This window comes from Pithys albifrons, chromosome 13 (genome assembly GCF_047495875.1).
Source record: "Pithys albifrons albifrons isolate INPA30051 chromosome 13, PitAlb_v1, whole genome shotgun sequence".
Classification (NCBI taxonomy): Eukaryota; Metazoa; Chordata; class Aves; order Passeriformes; family Thamnophilidae; genus Pithys; species Pithys albifrons.
In genome coordinates this window covers 14,351,254-14,364,761 of record NC_092470.1, presented here as the reverse complement: position 1 = coordinate 14,364,761, position 13,508 = coordinate 14,351,254, and the positions used below count along the sequence as shown (strand labels likewise).

The following is a 13,508-nucleotide window of genomic DNA, read 5'->3' as shown; positions in this document are numbered from 1 at the left end:
ATCTCACTTTACAGCGCTACTTGCTGTACATTGATCAGAATGGGCTTGATGCTTTATTAGCCACACGAGAAATGCAATGAGCTGCCACTGGAATTTGTGGTTGATAATCAAAGGCATTTTTCATTCTTCCAAATGCTCTGTGAGTAGGTGTCTGATTTGGGTGTGTTTGAGAAATTGAGGAGGGCAGTCTGGAGCAAGAGGCAGCAGACATAGGGAGGGTGCCCTGCTGCTCACCCATCATCTTGACCCACAGGGCATCCCCTCTGCAGCATCCTTCATGGCTCCATGGACACCATCCCATAGAGCAGGGTTTGTGGCTCAGTAGACCTCTCCACTATTTGCAAAGCTACCTTTGTTGAAACTTCAAGAGCAGCAGCTGCTGCTGCTGTTCAGCCACTTGGCACAGGGAGCCCTCTCTTTTCTGTTTTGGCTTTCCTGCACTTCCTAGAAAACTGCTCTGTTTTTTTTCCCCTCCCTCTCTCTGACAGGCGCAGGTGACTTTGCTGCCCTCTCATTGCACCTCCTCCAGCTTGAATTTTAAACTATTTAACAGCTTTAAATGCACCTAATGAGGCTTTAGCCTGCACTTTGCTGCCATCCCTCTGCTTCTCTGACACGGGGAAGAAGAGTGGTTTGGAAACCTACTGTAGACTTCCCTGCGTTGGAGGTCTAATTACATGGTAACTGGTGACCTCGTAAGTACAGGGTAATCTGCTGTGTAATACCAGGGTAAATGATCCCAGTACTCCTGTCTTTTCCACTGCAGCCTTCCGCAGAGATGGAAATATAGCCAGTTAAATGGTAATTAATCTTTGAACCATGTGACACTTGCCCAAGGCAGTGAGCAATAACTAGCAAAAGCCTACTGGCTCTGTGCAGGGCAAGGGACTGGCTCAGGAGCCACTGCTCTGGGAGTGTCCAGTGTCTCCAGGATAACGCAGGGCCTATTTTGCCATCCAGCCTCTCTGAGTGCTGGGTGTCTGGGGCAGTGGGAATGGGCCGCTTCCTTAGAGCTGGATACAGCTGTCTCTGCTTGCCCTGTGTTTGGAATCAATTATTTGGAGGGACACATCCAGAGTCATCTGCAGGAAGAAGGGGGCACCAGAGGCATGTGGGTGCCTGAGGGGAACAGGTCTCTGTGCTGCCTGTGGAAGCAGGATGGAGCCAGAGGTTCCGAGGAGCTCATCCATGATTGGGATGAGCCGCCTGGAGTGCTTCCTTACTCTCACTACAAGGGACATGCATGGAAACAGCACCAACGCTTTCCTCTGAAACCATCCCAACCAGCCAGGCACAACCCCAGGCATTCACCCTGCAAAACTCCAGGCAAATCAGCCAAGAGATCCATTTTCCCTCTCCCCACTGTGAGATGCATTTCATTCCCTCCCACACTAACAGCCTGTTGCCCTGGGGCTGGGGGCTGCCTGTTTGACCCCTGGTACCTTTATGGAAATGGAATACATTTGCATACATTTTAGACCCACTGACACCATTCCCTCTGAAGACCTTCAGTTTTTTATGGTAACCACGATAATGATTTTCAGATTATAGACTAATAAAATATTTTAATTTGTTAGGCGCATTAATGTGGGCACTGTATCATTCTTATGACATTTAAATAGTGTTTAAAAAAAAAAAGAGGGGGATGGTTTGCATACATTTCTTTTCTAAACAGGAGCACTGAAATAGAAAGTCAAAATCCCACACACGGGTACCGAGATCAGCTCTGACACCTCCCCTCTGTGCCTGTTTCACTTGAACACTTGCCAAGTTAAATAAGCAAACATTGGATTGCAGCGTCCTAGTTCCAAACCTGGTTTTGGCAAATGAGGCCTTCTCCTTAGTCACTCTGGCCATGCTGTGCAGCAGTGGCCCAAGCTAAGCACAGACTCCATGTGCCATTGGGTCACAACTGGGCTGGGTTGCGTCTAATGGAGAACACTGCAAATTTGTGCCTCAGACTACACTCACCAGTTTCTCCCCTCTGCCCATTCACTGTGCACTCTGATCAACTAACTAAAGAAGTCATGGGTCTAGAGCATCCCATCATTTCCATGACATGCAACATACACTGTGTGCCACAGGGCAGACTGCTGCACCAGTCACTTTCCTCTGTCTGCATAGCAATTGCATAGTTTGGAGTGAATCAGACTGCGCAGGATAAAGCAGGGGCATTTTGGTCGGAGAAGTCATCCTTGCAGCTCCATGGGTTTGTATGGCTGATAGCTCTGGAATTTTTTTCCTAATCTGTAAAATGGGGCAATGAACTCCATCTTTGAAAGCATTCAAGACCAGGTTGGATGGGGCTTTGAGCAACCTGGTCTAGAGGAAGGTGTCACTGCCCATGGCAGGGGAGTTGGACTAGATGGTCTTTAATGTCCCTTCCAAACCAAACTATTTTATGACTCTATGAACTTGGTGACTTCTCAAAAATGCTGTGCAGGTAATGGCTTGTACAATGAAGCAATAAATGGCATGGAAAGCCTGCCAGCAAAAGAAAAAATAATCAAATGTTTAGCTTAGTTATAAACATATCTTTAGTTATATCTGGAAAAAGAGAGAGAGGGTTACACAATTAATATGATGGTGAAAAACAGCAAAGAAGTTCCTTTGCTCTGTGAGTACTTTTGCTTTGCACCTCACCTGGATCAGACAAGCTTAACAGCAGTTGATTATGTAAAATCTGTACTACAAGGCAGAGACAAGTGTGAGCTCAGGCCTCTCCATTATCATTACCTGACCTTGCACATTTTCTTTTGCAACCTCAGCATTTTTTTTTGTGGATAGGATTTCTAGGTGGTTATTTTAAGAAAACTGTGTTAAATTTCTTGCTTCTGTGCCAGGTACCTGCTGTTTAACAACTGGGCCATGACTAAGCATAGACTGAAAATCAGGAACATCTACGATTTAAAGCAATGAGATTCTGGGACTGTCTTCCCTTAGGAGCACATTTAATAGTGGTGCTTGATTATGAAAAGGATAAATCTGATGTGATTGATGCAACAGGGGATTAGATTTGATGATCCAGGGAATCCCTTCCAGATCTCTTTACTCCTAATGTATTTATTTTTAAGGGATTTTTTCAGGTTGTGGGGAGATGCAGTGCTCTACTGATGGCAAATAGTGGTGAAGTGTGTAGATACCTGCTGATGGTCAGCGGGTCTCCATCCCCAGATTTAACCACTTCCATCAATACAGTGGTGCAGTTCTCTTTCCCAGTTCTACCCATCTTGAACATACCAAGCAGAGGTGGGTGCAAGGATTCTACCTGCTTCCCTCTTTGCATTTTCCAACGGCTAAGGACTTCCAAAATTCACTCTGTGAAACAGTACCACAAATGTCTCAGCTTACAGATTCCCTATGAATCCCTAAGGTACTTACCTGTTTCTCAACACCATAATGACTTGCATCCCTTGTAATCTCTTTTTCATGTGAATCTCCTTGGTGAGGATGAGCAGAGATCATCTTTTAAGAATGGGAAACTGAGGCACAGGAGAACTAATTGAATTTCCTATTCAGCAGAGGACATCAGTAGCATTGAAGGGACCTGCAGCCCAGTCCAAAGCTGGGATCTCACTGCTTGACTCTTCTCCATGCACCTAACTGGGCTCTCCCTTTCACAACAGGAATAGCAGAGCACAAAGTAGTTTTCAGCCCAAGCATTCACTGATCTGGGACTCCCATCCTCTGTCAAGCCATGGGGGCTGAGCTGGGAGTTTCTGTGGATGTGTTGCAAGGTTGTTACAGAAGGGATGACCAGGGAAAGTGATTATGTTCTTTTTTCCCCTGGAGTAGTTTTAATTCTTTAATTCCTACTTGCTAATAAGACAAAATGCTGTGATTTCTGCAGGATCAAATGGTGCAGGATAAGCTGAGGGAGCTGATTAATTAATATGCTTTTGAAGCTGGGAAACATTAATAAAAAAAAAGGCAACAGGGTAGTAGATAATAGCTATGAATACATCTGCAGCATTACCTGCCATGACACTGTAGCAAAGAGGAGGCTGTCATGTTGGTGCTGGGCATGGTACTCTGAGAGTGAAAAAAATCATAAAACAGAAGGTAAGGCTTTCTCTCTCCAAAATATGGCTATTCACAGACATGTGCTACATTTCTCCAAGGCCTGATCCTGCAAGTAATACCACATATAGCACTGTTGTGCAACTCTGCCTTCTCCAGGGATTGCTCGAAGCAGTGAGTGCTAAGCCCAGCAGCAAGATCACATTCATAGTGTGGCCAGAATTTTGGATGAAAAGAGCTATAAAGAAGTCACATATTATTATGTCACATTGCAAAGGTCAACCCCAGTATTTGTTCTGTCATAAGGACATGATTCAAAGGCAAAATAATAGTGTCAGGGCACAGGGGAAAATAATTTTTTAAAAACTACCTTCAGGGCCAAGGATACAAAATTACATCAGTGCTTAGAATTAAATTCTCATCCACACCCACAATTCAATTTTGGCTCAGAAAGGCAGAAACGTAACAAAATCACCTTTCAGTAGCAAATCTTATCTGCTGACATATCTCCTGCAAAATCAGCGATATCTAAACTCACACTCCTGTGTGATTTTGGCAACAGTCAAGAAGTGCCAGAGTCCTGCTCCATCACGGGTCCTGGGAAGGATTTGCAAGATCCACTCAGCTACTTAACACTATGCAGACATTTGCTGGAGCAAGAGTGGTTGTGACACTGGGTGGTGGGACAGCTAGTCCTGTGTCACCTGTACAGGAGCATATACCTCCCCTTGCAATGCCACAGGGAGATTTGGTAATTTATCACAGACATGACTACTTTGCAAATATTTATGCCCATCTCTCTGGGCTTGCTGGCACAGGGATGCTATTGAGAAATAAAGTGTGGAAGCCTTAACTTACAAGGAGTCATAACTGCCCTGCAGGTTAGGTTGATTAGCTAATTCGCCTTTCAGAACAGACTCAAGCAAAGGCTCCCCAACTTTCTGGATTGACAGAGCACTGTATTGTGTGCCAGCAGCAAAATCCCATGGGACAAGCAAGCTTGGTGTTTGCACCTCTCACCGGCTCCTGCAGCTCACCCACAGCAGCCCTGCAGCTGCTGCAGGAGGCTTCTGTGATGCTGTGACAGCTGGGGACACACCAGTCTGAGGATCCTACACACAGGCTGCATCACACAACGAGCACCAAGGGATGCTGGCTTGGCTCTGTGGGAGGGAGAGCAGGGTGAACAGAGGTGATACCAGCCCTCCGCAGGCTCCCACAGTTCACATGACTCCCATCAGCCACCGCCTTGGCAAAACCGAACTCCTTTGCTCTGGCAGAGCTTCAAAACTTGCACCAATCCCTCGTTGCCTCTCCTCTGGGCAAGGGTTGAGAGCAGCAGTGGGCAGTGATGGTTGACATCCGCTCAATTGCAGCTGCAGACACCCAACCAGTCAGACACTTAGCAAGTGTCCAGACTAGCAGACAAAAGGTGTCAGGGCTGGCTCCCACAGAGGAAGGTTGCACTGAAGACTTCTGCATTCATCCCATGTTATCTCACCATACAGAGAGGCCCCAGAGAGTCACTATAGTAGAAATGTGCACAGTTTCCATCACAGATAAGAGCACCTTCACTGCCAAAATGCACTAGTCACTGATCTAGTCCCAAAGCCACTCAACCCCATGTGTCATTTCATGCTCAAGCAGCACCAGTCCCCCGCCTCCAGCTGCCCCAGGGTTTGAGATCCACTCACTGTTGCAGCTGCCGGCGGTGCCAGTCTCTGTCGCTGCCACGCTGCGCTGAACTGGCCCTTCGGACGCGGCCCTTCCTGACAGTGAATGGGTGAAAACAAGGGAAGGAGACAAACAAAAGAGAAGGGTAGGGTGAGAGAGGGAGGGAGGGATGGGGGGGATGAAGCGAGGGGACAAGAAGGGAAAGGGTATGTCTTTAACTGAACCATAAGTCTTTCACTGGCTGCATCATCCCAACACTGTGCAGCCCTTGCTGTGAAGGCATAAAGCAAGTGAGACCCTCTGGCCTCAATCACCACCACCTTGCACCCCACATGATCACCTGCATCAGTGCAGAGGGAAGGCAAGCTGGGCAACACTCAAGGGGGCCTCAGCCTCCTGAAACTTATCTTTGGTCTGTAAAGCCACCTAGAATGTTTGCATGGAATGTCATCCTCTAGAGGACCCAAAATTCCTCTCCAGACAAGAGAAGTTTTAGGAAGCTTGAGTAGTTCCTTCATATCTGGTACTTAAGCATCCTGCTCCTTGCCCACTGCCAGCCCTCCTGGGCACAGTGCAGGGACTCATCTGCCTCTGCTAGCAGAACAGGACCCAGGCCTGATGCCTTTACTCAAGCAAGCTCAGACTAGCCAGAGTTAAGGGTACTGTTGGACAAATATCCCAGTGAAACACCTCACACATCACCCTATACTTGCTCAAAAGTCTTTGTCCCATCAGTACTGTCACAGACTGGAGAAGAAAATACCTAAACCCACAGCTTTCAGTCACCTACAAACCTGCCAGTTGCTCACAAAACTGAAGCTTAGAACAAGACAAGGGAAGCAAAATGCTGGAACCAGAAATATGGCACTACATTTTCCTCTGCATCAAAATAGGAACGATTTGGAGAATGGGAGAGAGGAAAAGGGGTAGGGATCTCAGTGAGCAAATTAAGAGTGAATGACTGGCATAAGGTCTTCTGACTTTCTAGTGAGCTGATTAAGTTCCCACTGGAAAAAAAAAGGAGACAAAATCCCAAGATGGAAGGGCAGTTGGTGAGCATGGTGATTTGGTGGTACACTTCTTGCTGTGCTACCAAGGAGCTCAGGCTGAGAGCTGCCTGGGGAATACTCAAAATATGGCCTCAGGGTGTGTCCAGCTGGTCATTGCTCTGGGCACCTTTCAGGGCACCACCAGTGGAAAGCAAGCTGCTAAATGTAGCTGGCAGCTCATCTTGCTTGGGGCATTGCCCTGTGAATGACTGACTCACCTCCTTTCCCAAAAAGTTGAGGTAGGAAATGGGTGGGGGAAAGGTTTAGCAAATTGTTTCATGCTGGTTGTTTAAATTCCCTCTGCATTACAGTGTTACTGTTAGGGGAAAAGTAAAGAGAAATGTATGCATAAAGCTGCATTCAAAGCCAGCTGTGGCAGAGGTATGGAGGTTTGAAAGAAGCAGAGCAAATGAAGTCATCCAACAGTGGAAAAAAACATCAATATAATATAGTGCAGAACAAAGCAAATTCCGCCTCAAACACAGAGCTGAAAGGGAAACACCTTCCTCTGTCAGATCTATTACCATGCATTTATTTCAATAAGAAATAACTAACCCAAAGAGTAACCCAAAACCTTATTTATTCCTCCATCTAAGTAAATATGAAGAGGCAGACGAATTTGACTGTGAAAACCACTGATCTCATATGTTTTCTTTGTATATGTTTGAAAAAATAAGAGTGAAGTTTCTGCCTTGCTGCCAGGGGATGCTGGCAAAGCATTTGAGCTATAGATATTGTATCTTGTCACTCATGACTGCAGGGAACTAAAAGGGATTTGGATTTTTTAATACTTCACATTAATTGATATTTTAGTCTCAGAATCCACAGTGGAACACAGGATTTGCTATATTGGATCAGTCTACTGGCCCATAAAATCTGACATCTTACCTCAGTGATGCTCAGAAAAATTATCATCCAGTGTCTTTGCTTATAAGTTTGCTGACCATTCCTGTAAGGTCATAGAGTGGAAAGGGATGGAAGATCTCTCTGGCCTACACAGCAAACCTCTTTAAAACCCTGAAACATGGGTTTGGCAGGACTCTTACATTTTAATTTTTTTAGCTTTTGGGGATTTTTTTAAGACAAGGAAGAATCTCTAAAACTACGACCATTTTCAACAGATACACTGCTGTTGTTCCTCTTGGTCACCACAGCCAAAATAGAGAGAAGGTGAACTTGTGTTTTCAGAGGGCAAATGAGAACATGGTTGAGGCCAGAGTGGGGAGATGCCTCCTGCTGAGAAGAGCAGTATTGATTAGGGACTATAAAGATTTCCCTCACTAATTCCTTTAGCAATCTTATCATGTTTTGCCTACATAATTGGATGGGGAAGAGAGAGGTGGAATCACTTAAGCGTTCAAAGCTCAACATGCACTGAGGAAAGATTCCCATTTCGTAGGTGTGTGCAATTTTGTGCATCGTTGCCCCTTGATTGTACATTGAACATGCACTCTTTGACAGCTGAGCCCTAAACAGCCTATATATTAAGGACAGCTGCTTGAAAATAGAGGCTTTTGCAATCCAGCTGGTGGGGAGAAGGAGCCCATTGGGGCTGAGAGAGGCAGGACTGTGAAATTGGGGGAGATCAGGAGGGGAAAGCCTACAGAAACTCTGACCATGCAGGAATCATGAAAAAACTAAAACACTGGTTTCTTTGCAAGCAAGCATTTTAATTAAGTAGGTTGATGAAGATACTTGCACCTTAATTTTTCTGGGGAGGTCTTCAGTTTGTCTTGAAGCAAAGCATAATTTATCCTTACTCTCATTAAATTGGTTTGTATCTTCTCTGCCTCCACTTCTTTTGCTGAACATTTCTGGAGATGTTCCCCACCTTTCCTGACCTATGTGGGACCTCGTGGTTTCACCCATGGTAAAGGGGAGCTGAGGTCATGGTCCTGCAGGTGGGAAGGCAGAAGGAGGCCAGTTGACAGCTTGGATGAAGTGAGGAAATGGTTTCAACAACCTAGACAAGATGAGGGGAGGACTTTACATTTACACATCCCAGTCTCCCTTGATTGCAAGTGGCAGCACTCCTCCCAAAGCATCAACAGTTCATTTCCAGAAGGATCTATACTCTTTGTGGTCCACCTATGTTGGAATAACAAAGCTTAGTTCTCTACCTTCTTCAGCTCTAGCTGCAGTTTAAATCAGGCCACCTTGGTAAAACCCAGGAACCATCAGCTTCTCTGACCTGACCTGTACAAAATCCTTCTTTGTTTCTGGTGACACCACAGTGGAACTTGCTTTGGATGGATCTCCACCATGAGAGTCTCTCATGGCTCAAAATGAGGCATTGTGTTCTTTTCCCTGTATGTCAGAGCTTTCAGGCCAATGAGAGGTTCCAAGTGGGGACAACCAGAAGAAGCAAGCACATTACATGCAGGCAGACTCTAGCAGGTGTTGGGAACAACACTAGGATAAAACAAATTAGAATGGGGAAAAAAAAACAATCTCACTTTCAGGGGAGGGAAAAACTACTCAGGGATAGATGGGGGTCACAAGTAGCTTCTCTTGCTTCTCTGTCTCTGTTGGCTGCACCCAGGGAACACTGAAAATGGAAAAGGGTTCTGCCCTCCCTAGTTAAGTTTTATGGGAAGGGAATTTCTTTGAAGGAAAGGGCTCCTGAACTCCCTGCAGGAAATTTGCTGTCTCAAGTTTTTACAGTACAGGTGACAGGCTTGGGTACTTGACTACACTGAGAAACATCTGAATGGAACTGAATCTCTGACTTATGGAGATGGTGTCACTACCCCTCACCCAGCTCCACCATTTTACTGATTACTCCCAGGACTCTTCCCAGCTCCCAGGAAAGCAGAGATCAGCCTGCACAGTTTTTAAGAGCAGTCAAAGTCCATTCAACATGGGGAGGGACTGGAAGAGTCATTTTCATTGAATTCAAATGTGCCATGTACATCACCAGATGTGTTAGGTCAGGAAATACTGAACAACAAACAATTCCTCCCTGTTTGGCTATGTCTATGATCTCTGCAAAAGGAATGTTAAAAATCATGAGGAAGCTAAACTGAAAGGCTTTGAGCTTCCAGCCCTCTGGGTCTCAGGCCACTGGTTGGGAGAAATCAAAAGCCTCAATTCAAATGCCTGGGAATGGGGCTGAGATTTTACTGAAAGATCCTGAGTCTGATTAGCTCCTGGAAAGCGTGTGAGGGTTTGGGTGGTTTGGGCAGAACACAAAGGGGTTAAGCATGGAGGTCAATGTTTATGTGAATATTGAGACTATATTAACCAAAAATTCTGAGCCAAATGACTTGCAATGACAGCAGCAACATATCCCAAGCAGGAGAAGAGGTGAGCATGGAGGTCAAGTACCAGAGCAGGGAGTTTTTATTTCCCAAAAACAAACTGCTCTTTTGTGCCTGTGCTTCAAAGAAGATGTCACCAGATTGTGAGAGCTCTTCACCTGCCACATCCCTCTCATTACTGGAATGAAGTAAGTGGCAACAGCATGAAAACAGCAACTCAAGCAGGAGAACAACAGGTAGAGAGTGAGGAAGAGGGGAGGGGGAAAACAGGGTGCGGATGCAGGTCTTGACAGGGTGGAGAATTAGGGCAATTACCGTTTCTGAGAAAATGCCAGGAATACAGCACAACCTAATTTCCCCAATTAATTCTTCTGCACTTCAGCTGCTTTGTGTGAAGGGCTCTTAATGTTTCAAACTAGAGGGAAAAAAAGACTCAACATTTGTTTTTCCCTCAGTATAGAAATGGGGAAGTGTTGAGGGAAAATGTCTGGCTAAAACACAAGATGATGCTGTTACATCTTCCTTTCAAGAGATAAGGAGCAGTGCCACGGATTCAATTTGCAGAGGTTTTTATAGCAACCACAGAGATATCAAAGACCAGCACGTTCAATATCACACTGACTTTTCTTGCATGCAGAACACTCCAGTACAGGCTCATAAGACACTTAGCCCATACTGAGTCATTCCCTCACCTCCCCTCTTTCCAACCCTATTGCAAACTGGGGGCAATTTGGTTCCTCTGCGCCTCAGACATGGGATCTTGCATGGAGAAGACTCTGGCTCTTCCTGGCTGGCATAGCTCTATCAGTAATAGAGGTCACATCTCCAGATCACTATCAGACTTTTTTGCCCTTACTCATGTAGGTATGGAAAAGTAAAATATGTTTCCAGAATCCCACTTAAGACAGGACAAAATTAAAACACTTTTCATTTCTAAGTGCTTTCCTTAATGGAACATATATCTACAGATACAAAACCTTCCCAAAACCCAAGCATAAAGGATGGAGAGAGAGCAGCACATCACATTTTACACCTGAGAGAATGGGTAGGAAGAAACAAAATAGGAGGCACAGATGCTTAACAGCAACACAGCTCTGAGGTGCTGGAAATGGTGCTGATGTTGGAAGCTGACCATGGCACACACATTGTACCTTCTACATGAGATCCCACACAACAACCAGCATTACAGGGACTGAATTTGCTTTCCCCCACCCATAAGCACTGAATCTGAGCCTGAGGACACTGTTTGAGTGAAGGGAGCCTGGCTCACTCTCTGTCCAGAGTTGGCTTACGGCCAGCGTACACACAATCTGCCACAAAACCTGCGAGTGGCAGCTTTTCTTCCTCCCAAAGTGAGGCAGTACCATATTCCAGATAGAAATTCAGAGGGAGTTTTCCTCCCCTCTGCCTGTTGGCATTCCTCTTCATAGGTGATGGGGTGGAGCCCCGGCACACTCATCACAGGGCTCTATGCTGGTGTTAACAGGGGCTGGGCATCAGTTTCCCTCTGCTGGATCCACCTCCCATGCTGTAAACATGCTGTGTAAGTGGGACAGCAAAACAACAAAGAAAGCATTAGGGACATGAAAGTAGGTGTTGTACAGCTGATGGATCCACATGGGCACTAAGGGGCTCTGGCAAGTCTGCACAAAAATGCTGTTGTGAGAGTACAGCTGAACCTCTGCAAAGAGTTCAAAGATGGTTGGAGCAGAGAACCAATCAATGATGGTGTCAGCATTTTGTAACCCTCTATCTAGAAGACTGTAGGCCAGACAAACCAGTTTCACTGTAAGGCTAGTCTATTAGTCTTATCTATGCTGGATGAGCCTCCAAAGGAGCATGACTCAGGCAGCTGCTAAACTTCAGTGATCTATTGCACAGATGGAAGCTTCACTGGAAAAATAACTGGCTGTACCCATGAGAAAGAAAGCAATCTTGAATTCCAGTGGAAAAGAACTAAAGTAAGAGATGGCCTTGATGGAAGATGGTCATCAGCAACCTTACAATGGGTACTGAAAATTATAAAGAACATGAGGTTTTTGCTGGCCATTTTAAAGAAAGAGAAGAAAATGTTTACACAGTAAAACTTCATGCTTTATAGGAGGAGGGATTCAAGACTTTTAAAAGAACACTGACCTGAGGCCAAAATCATAGCAAAAATGTTGGTCTGGTTCTGATGGTCTAAGGGTGTGAGAGCCAAGGTTCATAGGAAGAGATATTAAACCAACCAATACAACTGAAAATAATAATAATAAAAAAAGAACTCAGAGAGGGTTTGTGTATCTAAAATTCATTGCTTTTCCCTCTTCCAACAATGTCATATGTTCTATTAAAAGATATTACTTCTTCCTGAAAATCTTGTTTCTCCGAAGTCCAAACAATGCTCCAGAGTGGTGAGGACACAGAAACAGGGAGCACTTTTGTTATTATGCTTATCTCTGTGTTGCTAGAAATACAAAAACATTTTCAGAACCCTTTGCAAATCCTGCATGTATCTTTTTTTTGACAAGCAGTTGTCCTCTGTGTGGTGGACTGTGACCATAAGAACACTCAGGACAGACCTCTGGGAAAGGATGAACGAAATTCCCAGGAGGTTTCAAACCCAGTCCAGGATTTGGGGCAGGATGCCAGAAGGGCACAACAGAGGAAATATGGACAGAGGAATGACTTAGTGATGTTTAATGCCTACATAAATCCCTCCTCTATTTGACATGTATGTTCACTGCAGATGTCCCACCCATGTCAGGATATTATCTTGGGAGTTCTTAAGGAGTCTTTACTACAATTTAAGACTGTGTTATCTTCTAAATATGAAGAAATGCTGCCCTTTCTCTGGACAGTTACCTGGTTTTGTTTTGGAGTTAAAAGTATGCATTTTGGGGGACAATTAGAAAATTATCTGGATTTTACTAGAGCTTGTGTGGGTTGACTCACAGAAAGGCTCTTGAAGCAACCAAACCCCTGTCTGCAGGTTGAAAGAGCACCTGGAAATTCTAATCTCATCCCTGAAGATGACTCCAGCTCTGACACTTTCCCCTCAGCCCCCGTAACAGCCCCCAGCTTCCCAGACTGCACTGGCCAGGCCCCATGTGCCTGACTTGCTGAAGTCTCCATGCCATACTCAGCTTGGCTGAGGTACAATGTCCCTGACCTGCAGCATCCCACCACCTGCTATCACAGTCCTGAGTCATACCTAAAAAAAGTCGCCTACTCACACAATTTTTTAAAGAAAACAACAAGGAAAATGAAATCCGCCCAAATCTTTTCTCTCCAATATGGATATATTCCATCCTGCCTTCCCACAGAGACCCACACCAAAGATTGCACAGTACATTACACAACACAGCACAGAAATGCTTCCTCAGCATCCCCGCCTTTACTCTTCACACAGAAGCTGAGCTACTTCTCCCTTTCTCCCCAGTTCCTCCACTTTCCTCCACTTTCTAATCAGATGCTGATCCACCTCTCCTCACCACTTCCACCTCCACAACCATCTTCTCTCCAT

At 45.3% G+C, this 13,508-nt stretch overlaps 1 protein-coding gene across 3 annotated transcripts in view; it reads right to left on the bottom strand.

Moving 5' to 3' along the window:
* Window positions 1-13,508, bottom strand: part of NTRK3 (neurotrophic receptor tyrosine kinase 3) — a 220,555-nt gene that overhangs the window by 27,335 nt on the left and 179,712 nt on the right. For 2 of the 3 annotated variants that reach the window (XM_071568920.1, XM_071568924.1), the window contains exon 16: window positions 5,715-5,789. The exons of the other annotated variant lie outside the window; for it this stretch is intronic. In XM_071568920.1, the coding sequence (XP_071425021.1) occupies window positions 5,715-5,789 (75 nt within the window). The remainder of the gene's footprint in view (window positions 1-5,714; window positions 5,790-13,508) is intronic. 3 annotated transcript variants of the gene reach the window in all.